Source organism: Danio rerio, chromosome 15, assembly GCF_049306965.1.
Source record: "Danio rerio strain Tuebingen ecotype United States chromosome 15, GRCz12tu, whole genome shotgun sequence".
NCBI classification, from domain to species: domain Eukaryota; kingdom Metazoa; phylum Chordata; class Actinopteri; order Cypriniformes; family Danionidae; genus Danio; species Danio rerio.
In genome coordinates this window covers 45,750,001-45,772,030 of record NC_133190.1, presented here as the reverse complement: position 1 = coordinate 45,772,030, position 22,030 = coordinate 45,750,001, and the positions used below count along the sequence as shown (strand labels likewise).

Sequence of the window (22,030 nt, the reverse complement as noted above, 5' to 3'; positions counted from 1 at the left end):
TGTGTGTGTGTGTGTGTATGTGAGTAAAAGAGAGACACACTTATCACACAGTGGAGTGCTGTATCCCATTGCCAGCTGCTCCATCTTGTAGTTGTAGGCCAGCAGAAAGAGAGTCCTCTGAAATCCACTCATTTGCTCCACCCTCAGCATCACATTCTTGTAGATGCGATCCATTATTTCCTACAAACAGAGACGGAGAAAGTATGTGCATAAAAAAAAGTTGCAGACTTAACTGATGACATCACTGAAACACAAGCTTTCGGTTCTGAAACATCAGATTTCGTTCTCTCCCTCATAATATTAATGTTTGCGGACATTGTTTTCCCTCAAGGGACACATCAACAATAAACATGTAAACAATAATATTTCTGAATTATAGTCCATGTGACGTTTACAAATATTTCAGTTAATATGGAAAACGAGTTCATGTTTTTACCAAATCTAATATTGGATTGTTTGTTTTTAAATGCGTGTAAAACAATATAATTTGCACAAAAAGAAGAACCCCATCATTCTTTCCACATCGTTTAGAGCATCATTATGGGCGTTTTACATTATAACTAACGTGGTTCAAACGATGGATCTGCAACAGAGAAACTACGGATTTTGGGAAACACTCGTCACTACATTGCTCTTTTCCCAAATGATGCATCGTACTATGATAGTTTGTTGTTGTTTGGGAAATGCACCCCAGATCAGTGAGTACAGATTACTCTAGTATTAGGGCATCATGGTGGCGCAGTGGGTAGCACAATCGCACAATAGAGTTGGCATTTCAGTGTGGTTTGCATGCTCTCCCCGTGTTCACGTAGGTTTCCCACACAGTCCAAAGACATGTGGTATAGGTGAATTGGGTAAGCAAAATTGGCTGCAGTGTATGAGAGTAAGTTTATAAACACCGATATGGGTGTTTTCCAGAGTTGGGTTGCAGCTGGAAGGGCATCCACTGCGCAAAAACATATGCTGGATAAATAATTGGCAGTTCATTCCAATGTGGTGACCCCTGCTGAATAAAGAGACTAAGACGAAAAGTAAATGAATGAATGAACTCTAATATTACTCTATATGTATTCTATTATTACTATAATTACCATAAACATTATTATTTTCAAGTTCAAGTTATATTTATTTATATAGCACGTTTCCAACTGCCACAAGACCGCACAAAGTGCTTTACAGAGAGAAAATAAACACATTATATGAGCATAAAACAGTAAAAACAGCAATAGGCACATAATAGGAAGGAACATAGAAAAATTATCAAAAAAAAAAAAATTAAATAAATAAAAAAAATAATAAAATATTTTTTCCTAATTAAAAGATGCTACCACAGTTGACCAACACTAAACACGATAGAGAACATGACCGTTTTGATTACCCCCACCCGACTTTCTGAAAGGGAAGGACATTATTCTTCAAATGACCTAGAAAATAAATGCATCTTTAATTTAGACTTAAAAATAGGCAGCGACAAAGCCTTTTTTAGTTCTAATGGCAAAGAGTTCCAGAGGCGAGGACCTGCTATGGCAAAAGCACATTCGCCCCTAATTTTGAGGTGAGCCTTTGGAACTTTTAATAAAAACTGATCAGCGAAACGCAAATGTCTTGGAGGAGTGTAGTTAACAATCAGTGGGGATAAATAATGAGGGCCAAGACCATGTAGAGCTTTATACACAAAGAGAAGGATTTTAAATTCGATTCTTTGCGTTTTACGCATTTCTAACAGTTTAATAACGTCTGTTCCCAAAATTAAAGTCACTATCATCATCATCATCCTGTTGCCATGTGAAGAGAAAAACCATTAAGCAGGAAATGACATCACAAAAAGAACCCCCTGACCTCACATGGGCACAGAAGCGATGACCTCTTCTCACAGAAAGAAAACAAACAGTACCAGAAAACAAAACAAGTTCAACACCCAATGAAACGGCACACAATAAAAGCTCCATCTGGTACCACGGCACTGTATTTGATGAAGGGAATTGGACACTGATTCTAATTGAGTTACTGCTAACATTTTTTCCATCTCATCTGATACGGGAGGGTGGAGAGGCTGAATTCTGAATCTTTTATTTATTTATTTATTATTATTTTCTGCATGCTCCCTCATGATTCGGATGTTCTCCCCACTACAGTGTTTATGGAAGTTTGCTGAGCTGTGTGTCATTATCAGTCCACAGGGAGTGTGTGCATGTGTGCGTTTGTGTGCATTTACAGTGTCCTTGGGCAAAGCCAATCCTCAAATTCAAACATTATTAATTGTGTATGTGCCGTGTGTGAGGCTCTGCTTGTGTGTGTGTGTGTATGCGTGTGTGTGAGGGATAAATCCACACTGGGCTTTCTCACGTTCTGTTTACAGCTGCAAATCGTTCCTGACAATCACACTGGCTGACATTCAACCCCAAAAGCCCAGAGAGAAAGAGAGAAACGGAGATGGAGTCTTACTGGTACTGCTGCCATCAAAGTGGGCCGCAGGACGCTGATGTCTCCTCTGCTTCCCTTCTTGATCTTGGTCGACTGCAGAGTGAAAAACAAATGGGAATGAGAATGTGAAGCGTGCATGGTAAATTATGCATGCTCATAGTTTCAATCCAGTGTCAATAAATGAGAGAGTCCCACAGCACCGCGTGTGTTTTTCCATTACGTGGCTCTGGTGCTTCAGCATTTTCCACTGTGACATTATTTGACACTCTTGACCGTGACGTCACAGAAGAAAATAAGCCTCCATGCAGCTCTCTATGGAATTAAAATGTTAAAAAGGTATTCGTTTTATTTTAGGGCTCAGTTGTGATGTGGGTCTTGGAATTTGCCATTTAGTGTTTATACATTTGCATTTAGTCGGTGCTAGAGTAAGAAGGGGAGAGTTTTTAAATTTTTTTCAACTACATTTAGAGATAATAATGTTTCTACAGGTGGTTTGTCAAGCCCACTCACCTGTGTGAGGCACACTCAGAAACGCACAATGTTTTATAGAGATATAGAGTGATTGTAAGATTGTGTCTGTTGTGCAAATGTGCAAAAACTGGTGCATGTGTTGGTTAGGGGTGGGTGGTCTACTATGATATCATATTTTAAACTTAAGTTGATGTGTAATGTAGCAGCGTGAAAATAAACAACATCTAGCTAGCTTAGCCAAGTCTACATTGAACGAAGTTTGGGGACTACAAAAAAATACATCCGGGCTAGTAAGATCACAAACGCTTCAGGTTATTTTAATTATGTTACAGAGAATTATAAAAAATAATAAAAAAAAAAAAAAAAAAAAATATATATATATATATATATATATATATATRTGTGTGTGTGTGTGTGTGTGTGTGTGTGTGTGTGTGTGTGTGTGTGTGTATATATATATATATATATATATATATATATATATATTAGGGGTGTCACGATTTCGATTTTTAATCGAAATCGATCGAAATTTATGCTCAATTTCGATTAACGAATCAAAAAATAGAATCGTCGATGCTGTTAAACTGCAGAAGCAGGAGACCCGTCGAGAGAACTTAAACCCTCTCCTCTTTCAATGAAGTCGCCGGTGTGGAAGCATTTTGGGTTTCCAGTGAGTTATGTTGACAACGTTCGTGTTGTCGACAAAAAAAAAACACAGTTTTGCAAGCTCTGCTATGTACGTATTACGTACGGTTCATCCGATAGACAACATCGGCATCGCGATCCTCCGCCCGCCCCCGTTGCAAATCCGCTCGCGAAAAGTACACACTCAGGCCCTGTTTACACTGTCTTTGTTTTTAAATGGCATTTTAGAACGACAACGATTTGACATCCACAGTGGCGTGTAGCATTTCTAAGCAGCCCTCCTTCCTCTGAAAATGCACATCACATGACCACACAGACACGCACACAGCCATGCGCTCGAGTAGCTGTATATAATCAAATTAAGATATGTGAAAAAATAACATGATTTTCTACAAATGAAGCATGAGCACACTTTGGTTTGCATTGTATAAACACAACCAAGCCTTAAAAATACACTCTGGACCATCTCTTTAAGTTTGATATATATAATTATAAGATATAAAAATCACAGTTCTTGGGGAAAAAAAGTGAAATCTGTTTTTTAAACTGAAGGGGAAAAGTCTGAATTGTAACTATTAATTATAGGCTAGGGAGGGGAGGGTGTTGTGGGGTCCGAAATGTGGGCTGTAAACAAGGATTTCAAAGAGTAAAAAAGTCAAAATTATAAGATGTGAATTCAGAATTCTGCAGGAGGAAAAGTCTGAAATAAGAGTTCAGAAGTCAGAATCACAAGCTGCAAGCACTGATTTTTTTTTTTTTTTGTAAAAAGTCACAATTGTCAAATGTAAACTATGAATTTTTAGGGGAAAACATTAATAAGGGTTGTAAACCAGGAATTCAATGAGAGAAATAGTCAGAATTATAAGGTGTGAATTCAGAATTCTGAAAAAGTCAGAAATGTGAAGAGGAAACCAGGAATTCAATTGGAAAAATATCTGAAAAAGTTAAACATGTGGGTTGTAAACCAGGAGGATAAGTAAGAGTTCCAAGGTGTGAATGTGAAATTCTAAGGTAAAAATATTTAGAATTGTAAAATGCAAATAAAAATTCCAGAAAGAAAGCGTGAGAATCACAAGGTTTGAAAAAAGAATGAAAAAAGTCTTTGCAAAAAAGAATTGCAAAATATAATTTGTTCATAACTGCAGGCCGTAAACACACAATTCAGACTTGAACAATGAGAATCATGAGAAATTTGCAATTATTGAAAAAAAATTAATTAAAAAATTTGCAATTACTTTATTTTTTATTCCACGGAGGAGAAAAAAAAAAGTATTTCTCTGATATAAACAATATTTCAAGAAAAAAGATCTAATGTTTACAGAGCCGTGTCCTGATGCAGATATTGTGAAAATTTACTGAGAAGTGTTTGGATTCCCACAATGTACACAGTCAGTATGATCAATTGTGTGTGTGTGTGTGTGTGTGTGTGTGTTACCTGATCTGAGAGTGTTTGTGGTGAAGAGTAGCCGATTCTACAGCCGTGAGCCAAACACACCATCTCAGCGCTCAACTCCAGCACATGAGCCAGTGGAAGATAGCCAATATATGTGTCATCCTCACTGCAAACACAAACACAACATCATTCGTTTATAGTACATATCAACGGCACATTTTACATTCAAAACCAGAAAATATATATTAGACCGACTGCTCTTCATGCCTGCGTAAAAAATATAATAGTCATTCATCTTAAGTATACCATTGAAAAGAGTTCACACTTAGATATTGCTTGATGTTATTAGCAGGTTTGACATGCTGTCCCGGGAGAGAACCTTGAGCTTATATATAATTGAGCTCAGGGCTCCTGCCAGGTCAATTAGCATGTAAGGGGTCTGAGATCAGGTAAGTCTCAAGAGCTATAATTATTACTGATTACAGATGAGGGACCAGCTGAGATCAATCATATCACGTGCTCCTCTTGAAATTAGTTTATAAAAGTTAAACTTGACCATTGTGGAATTTATGATTATTTATTTCCAGGCAAATACTTTTATACAACGGGGATACAATAAAATGATCAAAAAGTTATACTGCAAAGACATAAATATTGCATAGAACTACAGTAAAAATTACAGATGTTTTTTTTAGCAGCAAATCAGCATATAAAAAAAGGTTTCTGAAGAATCATGCAACACTGATTACTTCAGGATTAAATACTATACATATCTAAATATTAATGTTTTAATTGATTAAAAAATTTTGAAATCAGATTTTTGTGGTAATTTATATTACACAGTATTTATTTGTTTATTTTCAAAATATGTACACTGTATGCATGATTAATATAATTTGTCAATATTTATTTCAGATTTATTGGCAACTAACCAAAAGATTAATTAAATAATAATAATAATAATTATAATAAAAAGACTATGTTTATTTGCATTAAAAACCATACCAACTCAAAACCTTTGAAAGTGATTTTATATGCATATGGATGTATGCATAATTCACTCATTCATTCATTCATTTACCTTTGGTATAGTTCCTGATTTATCAGGGGTTGCCACAGCGGAATGAACCGCCAACTATTCCAGTATGTTTTACGCATTGGATACCCTTCAAGCCACAACCCATGACTGAGAAACATCCATACACTCACATTCACACAATATGGCAAATTTTAGATTATCCAATTTACCAATTCTGCATGTGTTTGGACTGTGGGGGAAACCAGAGCACAAGGAGGAAACCCACACCAGCACGGGGAGAACATGCAAACTTCACACAGAAATGCCAACTGGCCCAGCCGTTGGCTCGAACCAGCGACCATCTTGCTGTGAGGCCAGTGTTAACCACTGAGCCACCTTGTTTCATAAATGTTTTAATTACATATTTTGAAATATAATTGTGGCTGCGCAGTGGCGCCGTGGGTAGTGCTGACACCTCACAGCAAGAAGATCACTGGTTTGAGCCTCAACTTGCTCAGTTGGCATTTCTGTCTGGAGTTTGCATGTTCTCCCTGTGTCCGCGTGGGTTTCCTCTGGGTGCTCCGGTTTCCCCCACAGTCCCAAGACATGCACTACAGGTGAATTGGGTAAGCGAAATTGTCCGTAGTGTTTGTGTGTGAATGAGGGTGTATGTGTGTTTCCCAGTGATGGGTTGCAGCTGACAGGGGATCGCTGCGTAAAAATATTTGCTAGATAATGTGGCGGTTCATTCCGCTGTGGCGGCCCTAGATTAATCATAGGACTAACCCAAAAAGAAAACTAATGTATGAAATCTAATTTTGATGTCCTTTTATTTTACTCAGTATTTATTTCTTTATTTTTAAAATATGCATGCATAGTTCATTTGTAAGGGTGTCAGGATCCTCCAAATCCTCGATTCGATTACATTTTCGATTCTGAAGGCACGATTCGATTTGATTTTCGATTATGAATAATTAGTTAATTACTGACCAATTAATTATTTGTAGCCTACCGTTTAAACTACCTGACCTGGATGGTCTTTGTTTTACCCATAAACAAATCATACAGTAAATGAATAAAGGCAAGATACACACATAATTACTACCTGTCAATCACTTTTTCTGCGGGACTCATGAATAGGCAGTGATCTGTGTCGTTATAATGGCGTCGGTAAAAAAGACACACAACCAACAGGAACCAGCCAACAGTATCTGAGGTGTTCGCTAAAATGACTAAGTACAAGTGAGTGAAAGATTGAAGCAGTCCTCTGACTGCCTGGACCTGCTGTCTCGAGCGCATGGCTGTGTGTGCGATTGTGTGCAATTTCGATCGATGTGAAACCCCTATTCATTTGTATAATTATATATTTTTTATTTTAGATTTGTTGACTAACTGGAAAAAAAAGTATGTTTAATTGTAGAATTTATTTGCATTTTAAAAATCTTATTAACTTCAAACATTTGAAAGTGATTTTGTTTGCATATGCATGTATGCATATTTAATTTGTATAATTATTACATTTTTGATTTAAATTTCCTTAGCAACTAACCGAAATAAATAAGTAAAAAAAAAACTATGTTTATTTGTATAATAAATAAAACAAAACAAATTTTGAGAGGAGCATGTGATATGATTGATCACAGCTGGTCTCCCATCCATAATTAGCGATAAACCAATTAGATTGATCCAAGCCTACCGATTTCACCCAACTGCCTTATCTTCATTTTGGAAGAATCCCCACTTCCACCCCATCTCCTCCTTTTCCTTCTTCACCAGGGAGAGCTCTCCAGACCTACCTGACCTCAGACCCCTGGGCTCAATTATCTCTGAACTGAATTTATACATAGATAGACCTCGTTTATATATTTTTAACTAAATCTGTTACTTCCTCAGTCAAGTAGTTTATACTGTTAATTTATGTTGTCTCGTAAAAGTATATGTTGCAAAAATTGTGTCTTTTGTGCATATTCTCTATTCTTTTTATTTTTTGCTGAGTTCACAAGATGCAACTTAGAAATTGAACATAAAACTAAATGACATTTATAAAATAAACATTGCATGGTATGGGAATCCCCAGAGACCCCTAACAGCCACTGTTTTTTCTTTTTCTCACTCTGTGTTTATGTTGTCCACAGGGAATGACTGGTTTTCAAGGAAACCTTGATAAACAGCATTAGTGAAGCTGCACGGCACATGCTCAGCCCAGGCAAACACATGACTGACTGTAGGATGTTAATGTGTGTGTGTGTGTGTGTGTGTGTGTTCTCATACACGAGCTTGGGAATCCTGTGTGTCATTCCGGTGATCCCAGAGATGATGTTACTGTGAGAGATCATGACTCCTTTCGGCACTCCAGTGGATCCGCTGGTGTACATGATCACAGCCACATCAGAGGAGCATGGAGGATTTTTCGGCTTTGACGCTGTGGACAAAATCACAAATATATGCACTACACATTAATCACTACATGCTACAGATATACAGGGATTATTATATTAAACATCAATCTGCTTGTTATATATATATATATATATATATATATATATATATATATATATATATATATATATATATATATATATATATATATATATGTGTATATATATATACACATATATATATATATATATATATATATATATATATATATATATATACACATATATATATATATATATATATATATATATATATATATATATATATATATATATATATATATATATATATATATATATATTATTATAAATAAGAGAAATAAATAGAAACATGAGAAAAATATATTTCCGTTAATCTATTCTCAAAGTTGGGTTGGAAGCTGGGTCTATTCTACCCAGGCTATGATGACTTTCACCTTAATAATTATAGCAGACACTATAAAAAGCTCATTACCAGCCACTAGACTTTTCTGACAGGATATTCGAGTGTCATCGAGTGTCAGAATGTTGTGGGACTGCTGTACAGGAGTCATGGTTATGGAATATAGATAGCGAAATTTAGTGTTTTTTATTTTAGCGTTTTTAAAAAGCATGATGGTAAAACACGAATGCGGTTATGAATATATTAAAACTTGCTTGTTTGTTGAAAAAATTCGAAATAATGACAATAAATACTGATTTGTGCACCTCCTGACTTCCATGTGCAGCCATGCTGCTGTTGTAGCTGGTGTATTCTGGGATATTTTCTTACCCCTTGGTTTCGAGTGTGGTCCTGAAAAATCTCTGTATCAAGAGCTATCTAGCCCTTCCTCTAAGCCCTACACTTTGAAACTAAAGAGAATTGGGGACACCCCTACCCCTTTCCCTCCACGTGAACACGCAAAACAAGAGGTAGGGGTAAGGGCTAAGGTGTAAAATTAGGATTGGGCCTTATTTATTATAAAACTTTTCATGTATTATTCCTATAATTAACAATCTTATTAAAAAGTCTGCACGAAGTGAAAGCTGCAACAATTTGTTTTTTTTTTCGTAATGTGACGCAATTAATAGAGAAACGAAATACTGGGAAAATGGGAATAGGAAAAAAGTATAAATCGTCAATATGGGGAATGAAGTCCTGCCATCTAGTACAAGAGCCAATCATCAATCAGTATAGACCAGGGGTGCCCAAACCTTTTCTTATGAAGGGCCAAAATCCAAGATTGATTGAGAGCTGTGGGACAAAATTAAATATAGCAAACTGTATTACATTAAAGTTGCCATGGGTAATTTCCTAATTCAGTTAAAAAAGTCAGTTCTAGTGTAAGTTGTACATCTAATATTTATACTTGTATACATACACACATAATTATACATATAATAATAAAGCTAATGAAATTAAAAAGTGTTAGAGATACCAACAACAATATTGGTTTGTAACATCAGTAAATAAAGACGATGCTATTTATGTGAAACTGGAGGTGACGAGAATACTTTATACTGTAAACTTTTATCTACAGTTCTCTGATGCACACTGATAAAGCCTCTGCAAGCAAGATCCCAGTAAGCTCACATGTGAATGAATGGAGTCAGATAAGAACAGGAAGTGGGGGTGGGATGTCAGCAGCAGAACAGGACGTTTCAGCTTTGAAAACCAAGCCTCTAGAACCATAAATGTGGAACATGGGAATTGGAGTGTGTACATTAGTGCGTTGCGAGGGACAGCGTGATTTAGCATTAGCGCTCTGACACAGAACAGAGTGAATGTCAAGTCGAGCCCAAGGAGGAAGATCAGCTGGATGTCATGTGAAGACTGTGGCAGTGTGAGAAAACACACATACACACACACATACACACACACTCCTACCAGCTGTTGAGGGCTTCACAGAGGATTAGCATGGAGGAGTCGGGGACGCCCTCGACCTCGGCCTTAATCTGACACAGATGGAGGATCTCTCATTCACATGACCCGATGTGACCTCAAACACACACTATTACCATTCTCAGGACGAGCCCCAAGTTCTTTCACCGACGCCATGCTGTGGATGCTGATGCCTCGTGGGTATTCAGAGCTGGTGCTGAGCTTATCGTCAACCACGATGACGTGGCACAATCTGGGCACCTCGATGAAAATGCTCTGTGGGTCAAAAGACAGACAACCCGTTCATATTAAAGCCATAACCAGAAGGAGAATCATAAGTAGGCTATGTCACCAAAACATGTTATAAACTTTGCAACAACATGCTAGCAACTGTTAAAATGTCATATTAAAAGCATTATAAAACTGTAGGCAACATGTAAAACATGCTAACAATGTACTAAAACATGCTATTATTGTGTAAAAATATGATAGCAACTTATAAACATGCAGGCAAATTGTTAAAACATGGTAAAAACTGGCCAAAAGATGCTAGCAACTTGCTAAAATTCTACAAACATGTCAAACATGTTTTAATGCTAATAGCATAACCATTGTAACAACATGCGAGCAACTTCTTAGTAAAATGCTGAAGACATAAAAACAACATGTTAAAAGCACTTTAAAACTAGTCAACGTGTAGAAACATGCTAGCCATGTGCTAAAACATGCTAATAGTCTGTAAAAATATGATAGCAACTTACAAACATGCAAGCAATTTGTTAAAACATACTAAAACTTGCTGAAAGATGCTAGCAACTTCCTAAAATGCTACAAACATGCTAAAACATGTTTAAATGCTAATAGCATAACCATTGTAACAACATGCTAGCAACTTCTTAGTAAAATGTTAAAGACATAAAAACAACATGCTAAAAGCATTATAAAACTGTAGGCAACGTAAAAACATGCTAGCAATGTGCTAAAACATGCTAATAGTGTGTTAAAATATTTTAGCATATTAGAAACATGCTACCATTTTTTAAAAAACATGCTAAAACTTGTTGAAACTTACAAAAAATACTACAAGCATGCCAAAACATGTTTAAATGCCAGTAGTGTAATCATTATGACAACATTCGAACAACTTGTAAGTAAAATGTTAAAGACATAAAAACAAGTTAAAAGCTTTATAAAACTGTAGGCAACATGTAAAAACATGCTAGCAGTGTGCTAAAACATGCTAAAAGTGTGTCAAATATTTTAACATATTAGAAACATGCTAGCATTTAAAAAAACATGTTAAAAATAGCTGGAAAATGCTAGCAACTTGCTAAAATGCTACAAACATGCCAAAACATGTTTAAATGCTAATAGCATAAACATTAACATTTTACTAAGTTGCTAACATGTTGTTTAAAGACATAAAAATAACATGTTAAAAGCATTATAAAACTGTAAACTGCAAAATGTAAAAACATGCTAGCAATCTGCTAAAACTTGCTAATAGTGTGTTAAAATATTTTATCAACTTATAAACCTGCTAGCTTTTGTTAAAAAACTAAACTTGCTGAAGGATGCTAGCAACTTTCTAAAATGCTACAAACATGCCAAAACATGTATAAATACTAATAGCTTCCAAATGCAAAAAAAAAACATGCAAGCACCATGTTAAAACATGTTAATTGTGCTTTAAAAATGCCCAATGCTCTATGGGTCAAAAGACAGACAATCCATCCATATAATAGCATACTGTGATGCATTTTAACACAAAATGCATTAACCAGAAGGAGATTTGGATGAATCATGAGTAAGTTATGTCATCAACACAAGGTAAAAACTTTGTAACAACATGCTAGCAACATTTGTAAAACGTTTAAGACACAAAAACGACATGTTGAAATCCTAATGTATTAAAAACATTATAAAACTGTAACAATATATAACATACATTATGTAAAAATATGCTAGCAATGTGATAAAACATGTTAACGGCATGTTAAAAGATTTGAGCAATTTATAAACATGCAAGCAATTTGTTAAATCATGCTAAAAACTGGCTAAAAGATGCTAGCAACTTAAAGACGTAAAATGACGTGTTGATATGCTTACATACTGAAACCATTCTAAAACTGCAGGGAACATAAAAATATGCTAGCAATGTGCTAAAACATGCTAATATTTCAGCAACTTATAAACAAGCAAGCAATCTGTAAAACAAAATAGTAAAACTGGCTAAAAGACACTAGCAACTTGTTCAAATGCTACAAACATGCCAAAACATGTTTAAATACTAATAGCTTACAAATGCAATAAACATGCAGCATTATAAGCTTCATAAAACTGTAACAATATGTAACACGCAACATGTAAAAATATGCTAGCAATGTGCAAAAACTTGCTAATAGCGTGTTAAATTCTTGATTTTAACAGCTCATAAACATGCAAGCCATTTGTTAAGTCATGCTAAAAACCGGCTAAAAGATGCTAGCAATTTGTTAGTAAAATGTTAAAAATTTAATGTTGCTATGCTATAGTATTCAAACCATTCTAGAACCGCAGGGACCATGTAACATCTAAAAGATGCTAGCAACTTGCTAAAATGCTCAAAACATGTTTAAATGCTAATAGCTTTTAAAGCTAAACAACATGTTAAACAACATGTTAACTGTGTTAAAACATGCTAGCAACATACTAAAACATGCTATAAATCTGGTAAATCATAGTAAATTAATAGGATTAAACATAATATATTAACATTAAGCATGTTAAACATTTTAGCAACTGTCATGACTAGTTAAACATGCTAGAAACCTGCTAAGACATTCTAACAACTTTCTAATAATACATCTTGTTTAATCTGATTAAGACCCGTCCGATTTTTTTTTTACAGAAAACTCTTTGTATAATCTATTAGTTGTTCGCCAGTGTTTGATCACCTTGAGTTTGGTTTCCAGAAGATCCTTGCTGGTGATGATGTGAGAAACTTCGGCTTCATTGAGCCCATGAGCAATAGCAGGACCACCCAGAGTAGAGTAAAGTGTTACCACTGGAAAACACAAACGTAACAAACACAATAATTGCACAAACTTCGGGTTTGCATCAGAAATAAACCACATTTTAAAATATAATCAGATAGAAGATGGTCATTTTACAATTGTAATACTTTTACACAATACTGTATTTAGGACAAAATAAATGAAGTTTACTTTTACATAAGCGTTTACTTTTTACAAAAGAGCATGTTAAATCTTTTACAAGTGTTCAAATATTATGATATAAGAATCAGAATTTGTATGACAGGGTATATGTAGGAATCCTAAAGGTAATTTCAATACCTTAAGACCTTTTAAAGACCTTCTCCGAATATTTTAAGACCTCATCACCACTTCAAGTTCTAATTAGTATCAAACCTTTAACTTAATAAACAGTCGTTGTTAAATAAATCAATGGAGCAAAACCATGCAACAGAACTCGGATAAGTTTGGAAGAAACAAAGCTTGAAAGAATAAATTATGCGGTTGTTTTCAGCGATGGGCTTCAGCCACAGTTTAAACTCGTCTTTCTCCAACCAGGAGTCTATAAAGGTACATTTATTTCCATTTTGCCGTCTGTTACGCTCAACGGTTTCACTACATGTGGAGAGCGTCACATCACCTTTCCACATTTATCGCAAATTACATGACATCTCCCTGATTGAGGAGTTTGGCCGGCCCAAACCAATTGCGTGGATCGATAAGCCGATATTAAAATTGGAAGAAAAATAAATATATCTATATTTTTTTGAAGTCAAACACTTTTGGACAACACTTGAACAAAATTTAAGACCTCATAAAAACGTGATTAGGACTTTTTAATAACCTTTAGGGGCCTTAATTTTCTCATAAATGATTTATCAACTTTTAATACTTTTTAAAAACCCGCGGACACCCTGTATGCAGAATTATGTATTATCAAAAATAAAAAAAATCAGTTGGGCAATAAATAGACTCCAATTAAAGATTTTTACTGAATTGTCAAGCATCATAAAAAAAAAAACTCTGGTCAAAATCGGTGCTGCTCCGTCTTTCAATTTCTCATTTTGTAATATAACTTAAAACAGTCCAATAAAGGAGGAGCAAACCATTACAAACGAAGGAGTAGGGGTGAAATCAACAAATGTACACAACATATCAACATGTGTAAACTGTAAATGAATTTGAGCATGTTTAATAAACTATGTAATAAACATGTTTAATAAAATATTAAATCAAATTTTGGCTCTTACAAAAAAAAAATTACAATTATTTTCATAACTGTTCATAATACGTTCAGACAAGATGCTGAATTTGTGAGTCCAAAAATACATTGTAAAAACATCAATGTTGCATTTCCAAGCAAAGCAATGAAGTGGGAACAAATGCTTTTTCCAAGATTTGCAAACCCTTTTTGCTTTCCTGTCACAGGCATTGTTTTAACAGTCATTGTGACTCACTGACTTGCGTTTATACAGTCACTTCCACGAAATGAACCCTGTGGCAGTGACCCCTGAGTGTTTACATCTGCTCACGCTGATGGAGAGTTTCTCAATTCAATGTCTACAGTAATATACATTAAAGTGACACTTAAATATAGTGAACTAAGCAATCAAAACTCCCCTGATCTTTTAAAATACAGTATAAAAGGTATAACATTTTTTTTGACAGATATCAATTTTTTTTCTCATATATTGAGAGCAGTCTACCAAACAGTTGTGAATATTGTGGCTAAACTCCAAAATCAACACCTACTTCAACATGATGGCCTTTTTAGCTCCGCCCACTTATTTAAAGTGCAGTAGGTAAAAGAGATGAATGCAGGTCTACATAGAAACCAAACTTAACAGATGCTGCAAAGAAAACAGAATGCTGTGCTGTGCTAATTGTGGAAAAACTGGATTTGCTTTGCCGACTGTCATACTGAATGTGTTAATAAAAACACAATCCTTATTTGCTCACTTAATTTCACTCTAGTCTTCCCTCATCTGAGAAATATTGCTAAGTTGTAAAGTATGCTATGCATCTCAGATGCAGAAAAACTAGTTCATGCTTTTATGACCTCTAGACTGGATTACTGTAACGTTGTGTTCACTGGCTGCCCAGGATCCTCTATTAAAAAACTTCAGCTAGTACAAAATGCAGCTGAAATGCAGCTAGTATAAAATATTGCTTCTACCTATAAAGCTTTAAATAATCTAGCTCCTGTTTATCTAACCAACCTTCTGTCTCGAACCCTCTTTAAGATTTCTAAATTAAAGGAGGTCGAGCCTTCTCATTTATGGCTCCTAAACTCTGGAATAGCCTTCCTGATAATGTTCGAGGCTCGAGCACTATGTTAAGCTGCTTTGACACAATCTACATTGTGAAAAGCGCTATACAAATAAACATAAATTAAATTTGATACATGATCCTTCATAAATCATTATATCATTATAGAAATCATTTGGTTTAAGAAAATATTTAATATGGTTTTAAATAGAGCTGCACGATGCTGAAAAAAATAGTTGTGATATTTCTTACTCTATAACATTTCCCTAGGAAAATGCTATTTTTATTAGCTATGTTTTTAAATAATTCATTTATGCAATAATATTAAAATACACAGATAAAAGATATTTTTCAGATCTAATTCAGACTAAAAACTCTGTCAAGGTGCAAGCATTTAATCTTTAAAACACTGAATGAAAACCTCAACAGATAGTCTGACTTTGATTAGCTGTTGTCATTTTCCCCTCTCGTCTCGATACCCTTCATTAGTATTTATTTTCAGCTCTGGGTTCACCTTCAGGCCGTATTTTGCATATATCCGAAAATTATTGTCATTGCAATTGTAGTATACTGTAAAGCCCTAATTTCTAATATTTTTGATTAATTTAAGAACATTTAAAAGAGCAGCATTTATTAGATCAGTATTTATTTTTATCAAATAATTTTACACACACACATTTTTTTTAAAGTTTTTTTCCCCGCTGTGTTTCTCCAGTTGTGTAATCGTGTCAGTTATCAGTAGCAGCAGCATGGCTGTGAAAAGTTCAGGATGAGGGCAAACAAGCACAAGCAAGAACACACAAACACAAACCCACACACTGTAAACCAGGCACACATGCATACACCTTTGCGTATAAATATTCTATACAGTATTTTGCATATGACAAACATGCATGAAACAACCAATCAGCAAGCTTAAAATGAATAACTCATACAGATGCAGAAACTCTCACAAAAACACACACACACGGGGTCAAGTTGTGTGACATCATCAGTCTGCGTCATTGACTGAGGGCGTGACACTTCAGTCGTGAGACACAAACACAGAGGCAATCACCAAAGAAACATCAACACACGCACACACACATGCTAATACGCTTCACTGTGGATGTGTAAAGGCACACGCACACACATAATTATCTGTCATAAATGTAAAAAAAAAACATGTTGCAACACATAAAATGTAAACACATAGCCACTCTCTCTTACACACACTGGGTGCTGAGACAGAGAAGACTGTGTGTGTGTGTGTGTGTGGGTGTTCTTCATAACTGCTGAGTCTTGTTATAATGTTTGTGAACATGTTTGACCCTATATATATATATATATATATATATATATATATATATATATATTTAATTTTTTTTACATTTTTTTTTATTAGAAGCTAACTAAATTTACACTGTTGCCACATAACTGTATGTAAACTTTGTATTGATTTAAATCCAGAGTATATATATGTGTGTGTGTGTGTGTGTGTGTGTGTGTGTGCGTGTACTTGCTTATGTCCAAAATGAGGACTTTCGCCAGAGTACACACCAGTAAAATGAGGACCACCTTGACAAATGAGGACTTTTTCTTGGTCCTCATTTGTCTGACCATATAGCAGTATTCAGCATGCTTCAAAATGGTGTCCTGGCTTAAAATCTCACTTGTCCTCAAAATGCACTTTTACATGATTTGTGTATCTAAGTGTGTATCCCCCCACCCCAAAAGTGTGTATAACACAGCGCCCTCTAGGAGAACTGCAATGACGCAATGATACACACTTTTGGGATCTGGCCAATCAGAAAGATACAAGGAGGATGTCACGCCCCCTATTGATCTGACGAATCAGAGGCGAAGTGCGTAAAAATAAAGATGGCGGCAGCAAGCATAAATAAAATTGCACTTTAATTAGTATTTAAATGAAAATGACCAAACTGCGTCAAAAAAGCCTTATATTTGGTGTCCTTAAGCACGGTACTTTATTCTAGGTTTGAATCGTACTGTTTCTGCGCAGATCGCGTTGTATCCCCGAGGGAATGGATAACACGGAAGTAAGTTACAGTATGTAACTTAGGCGGTACAGTAGCAGATCCGAGAAATACTGTGGCATAATAGCGCGAAACGGCCCGCGAGAGCGACACGCAACAGAATCAAACGTTTTCCTGGTTTGTGTGTTCTTTGAACTGTCTGTCTGTCCTACACTGTCAGCGACCGCACCGCGCACCTCCCCCGCCCGCAGCTACGCTCCCTCCGGCTACAAAGAGCTCAGCTGCCCGGGAACGAAAGGAGGAGAGGAGCTCCGAGTGCGACCGGGAGGAAATTAGGCGGAATATAATATATAATTTGATGTATATCCGTGTATAATAAATGGTATCATCACTTGGAAACTTTTTGTATACATGTTTAACTTTTTTCCAGAGTTCTGTTTATCTAAATAACATGTTAATAAGTATTTGTTTAAGTTAAGAAAGCTAAAATGCCAGGTTTAAATCATTTTTCTAAAGAATGAAAAGTGTATTATTTATATTTTCTTTGCACTGAGATTTACATATATTATGAGTGAATACATTTCTTATTGAGTAATTTAATTACATTTTAGATAAAGATAAATATAATCAGTGATGGGAGTATAGTCCAAAATAATCAGTTAACTACCTGTAACGAAATCACAAAGTGAATATATATTTTTTCTAAAACTTAAAAAATGTAAAAAAAAATAAAATAAAATAAGAAATACTTCAAGCCTGTTTATTTCATTCAAATGTAAACAATGAATTAAGACATTTGCCAGTTCTGTGTATAATATATAGTTAAATCACTTGGAAACTTTTTATATGTTTAACTTTTTCCAGAGTTCTGTTTGTTATCTAAATAACATGTTGATGATAAAGTATTTGTTTAAGTTAGGAAAGCTAAAAGGCCAGGTTTAAATTATATTTAAAGAATAAAAAGTGTTTGATTTATATTTCCTATGCACTGAGATTTATAGAGATTCTGATAGTATTGAGTGAAGTGATTACATTTCTTCTTGAGTAATTTAATTACATTTTAGATATGGTAGAAAAGCAATTTACAGCCTTTTTTAAATGCTCAGACACTAAACGTGAAAACTGACACAGACTCACTGAAACTCTTCACTCTTACCTTATTAACACCAATTCTACAAAACTACAAGTCCATTGCTGTAGTGTATTTGTGGATATTTGTTTGTGTGTTCAGTTACTAGTTTCAAGAAATATTGATAAGTATTCTGGAAGAGCTGTAAATACAACTTTAATGTTGTAGTAATTCATTACTTTTTTTAAATCGTTTACCCAACACTGATAATAATAATGTATTAATACTACATGCATTTGTTATTTTTCAGCCAAATTCTTAATGGAATAAAGCCATGGTCTTTCTGTAATAACTTAAGTTCAGGCAGTTTTAGACACTCTTTACACAAAAGTCTAAACAGATGTGTGTCCACTATAACAGATTTGCACTGTGATGCTCTTGTTACAAAACACCAAACAAAAAGAGTGACAGTTAAAAACAAATAAAACACTTGGAAAGATACGATAGCTGTATGAATGTGTGCCAGTTCTGTATTATTTTTTTCACAGCTGCATGTGCAAAATATGAGCCAGAATAGACACAGGTGTTACAAATTTAGATATGAACAATGGCGACAACCTAAAAAGAGGGAAGGAAAAGAAGGAGGATGAGGAGGATGAAAGAGCCTGATCAGCCTGGTCAGAGGGTAGGCCTCAGACTGAGCTCTGTATGAAGACAGTCAGTCTCTCATTGACAGAAGTTTTAGTTGCCTTGCTTTGCATTCACTGTTTCTATTAAACTTGTGCTTTTTGCATAATGAGAGTGCTGAATACACAGATATTGTGATTTCACCTAGTGGAACATGTTCTTGGATCAACATTTCACATGTGTGAAACTCTTCCTGGAAGGCTACAGGTCACAGTTCAGCTTTACTACAATGAAACACCCCTGATCAAACTAATTGAGTCCTCCAGGCTTGTTTGAAACAGACATTATAATAGATAGCTAGATGCCCCATTAACAAGCCTTGATATCACTTTTATGAACTTGAAAAGTAGAACTTTATTATAACTAATTCATTGTTTGGTACAACAACTATACCGTTTTTCCATGAAGAGTTTTTACTGTGGGACAGCTATTTAGAGCCGTTTATACACTATATGCATTACAAAAAACTAAACTCATATCAAAATTAATTATGGGATGTTGATCTCTGCTCTGTCCACTTTTTTGATGTTGAAAATTCAACTCTACAGTTTAACAAAGTGACTTTTATTGACATTTTTAGTATTTGAATGATAAAGTGTATAAGAAATAATATCTAGAGAAATACGTCTGTAAAATAACAGGAAATGTACTGGCAGCTTATTACAAGCTAGTTTAAATTGGATATACAACACCAACCCAGACAGTAGATCACTTTAAACCAGGGGTGTCCAGACGTGGTTATGGAGGGCCATAATCCTGCTGAATTTAGCTCCAACAGACCTGCCAGGAAGTTGTTTTTTTTTGACACCATAAAATTATAATCAGTTAAGAAAATACACTGTTCTTATATTTTATATCAGGCAAAACAGCAGCTCCTCTGTTCAGTTGCCTCTGTTTATAGCGCAGTCATAACCGGATTAACCTCGTTGACTTATCGGAACAACGGACTGAAGCGGACCATGAGGCGTTTAGCTTTCTATTATAATGTCTATGGTTTGAAACCTAAAGGTTTGTTGAAGCAGGCTGGGAACTAAACTGTGCAGGGCTGTGGCCCTCCAGGAACTGAGTTTGACACCCTTGACCTGTTGAACCTGGAACAACATTTCTATTAGTCAATCAGATTGATGAATAAGTTCACATTTTATGTTAAGGTTGATTTACATTGAGGGTTACATGCTTCTACATCATTGTTGTACGACTAATCATGCTCTCTGATATTGAGAATAATTTACAGTTATGGCTAGGTTTATGCCGACAAGAAATTGTCTAACAGCAAGAAGGTCGCTGGTTCGAGTGTCATCTGGGCCAGTTGGCATTTCTGTGTGGAGTTTGCATGTTCTCCCCGTGTCGGCGTAGGTTTCCTCCACAGTCCAAACCCATGCGCTATAGTGGTACTGATCAACTACATTAGCAGTAGTGTATTAGTGTGAGTGAAAATGATGGGCCCACTGTATGAAACATATGCCAGAGTAGTTACAGGTTCATTCTGCTGTGGCGACCCCTGATAAATCAGTAACTATGCTGAAGGATAGTGAGTGAGTGAATGAGTGAGTGAGTGAGGTTTAGGGGTAGGGATTAGGCAGTGGCGTAGCGGATGGGCCCGCTGTATAAAACATGCCAGAGTAGTTAGAGGTTCATTCTGCTGTGGCGACCCCTGATAAATCAGTAACTATGCTGAAGGACAGTGAGTGAGTGAGTGAGTGAGTGAGTGAGTGAGTGAGTGAGGTTTAGGGGTAGGGATTAAGCAGTGGCGTAGCGGATGGGCCCGCTGTATGAAACAAGCCAGAGTAGTTAGCGGTTCATTCCACTGTGGCGACCCCTGATAAATCAGTAACTATGCTGAAGGACAGTGAGTGAGTGAGTGAGTGAGTGAGTGAGTGAGTGAGTGAGGTTTAGGGGTAGGGATTATGCAGTGGCGTAGCGGATGGGCCCGCTGTATAAAACATGCCAGAGTAGTTAGAGGTTCATTCTGCTGTGGCGACCCCTGATAAATCAGTAACTATGCTGAAGGACAGTGAGTGAGTGAGTGAGTGAGTGAGTGAGTGAGTGAGTGAGTGAGGTTTAGGGGTAGGGATTAAGCAGTGGCGTAGCGGATGGGCCCGCTGTATGAAACAAGCCAGAGTAGTTAGCGGTTCATTCCACTGTGGCGACCCCTGATAAATCAGTAACTATGCTGAAGGACAGTGAGTGAGTGAGTGAGTGAGTGAGTGAGTGAGTGAGTGAGTGAGGTTTAGGGGTAGGGATTATGCAGTGGCGTAGCGGATGGGCCTGCTGTAGGAAACATATGTCAGAGTAGTTAGCAGTTCATTCCACTGTGGCGACCCCTGATAAATCAGTAACTATGCTGAAGGATAGTGAGTGAGTGAGTGAGTGAGTGAGGTTTAGGGGTAGGGATTATGCAGTGGCGTAGCAAATGGGCCCGCTGTATGAAACATGCCAGAGTAGTTAGCGGTTCATTCCGCCGTGGCGACCCCTGATGAATAAGTAACTATGCTGAAGGATAGTGAGTGAGTGTGTGAGTTAGGTTTAGGGGTAGGGATTAGGCAGTGGCGTAGCGGATGGGCCCGCTGTGTGAAACATTCCAGAGTAGTTAGAGGTTTATTCTGCTGTGGCGACCCCTGATAAATCAGTAACTATGCTGAAGGACAGTGAGTGAGTGAGTGAGTGAGTGAGTGAGGTTTAGGGGTAGGGATTAAGCAGTGGCGTAGCAAATGGGCCCGCTGTATAAAACATGTCAGAGTAGTTAGTGGTTCATTCCGCTGTGGCGACCCCTGATAAATCAGTAAC

At 36.1% G+C, this 22,030-nt stretch overlaps 1 protein-coding gene and 1 long non-coding RNA gene across 4 annotated transcripts in view; one reads left to right on the top strand and one right to left on the bottom strand.

Moving 5' to 3' along the window:
* LOC137487676 (uncharacterized) overlaps positions 1 to 2,619 on the top strand; it is a 69,290-nt gene extending 66,671 nt beyond the window's left edge. Inside the window, exon 3 of the long non-coding RNA XR_012391096.1 lies at positions 2,360 to 2,619. This is a non-coding gene — a long non-coding RNA (uncharacterized lncRNA). The remainder of the gene's footprint in view (positions 1 to 2,359) is intronic.
* acsl3a (acyl-CoA synthetase long chain family member 3a) overlaps positions 1 to 22,030 on the bottom strand; it is an 85,756-nt gene that overhangs the window by 15,304 nt on the left and 48,422 nt on the right. For all 3 annotated transcript variants that reach the window (XR_012390550.1, XM_005159236.6, NM_001045128.1), the window contains 6 exons: positions 13,166 to 13,275; positions 10,367 to 10,505; positions 8,223 to 8,373; positions 4,976 to 5,099; positions 2,446 to 2,517; positions 41 to 180 (listed from right to left, as the gene is read on the bottom strand). Coding sequence is in view for 2 of the 3 variants with exons in the window: in XM_005159236.6 (XP_005159293.1) it covers positions 41 to 180; positions 2,446 to 2,517; positions 4,976 to 5,099; positions 8,223 to 8,373; positions 10,367 to 10,505; positions 13,166 to 13,275 (736 nt within the window). In the remaining variant the exon portion in view is untranslated. The remainder of the gene's footprint in view (positions 1 to 40; positions 181 to 2,445; positions 2,518 to 4,975; positions 5,100 to 8,222; positions 8,374 to 10,366; positions 10,506 to 13,165; positions 13,276 to 22,030) is intronic.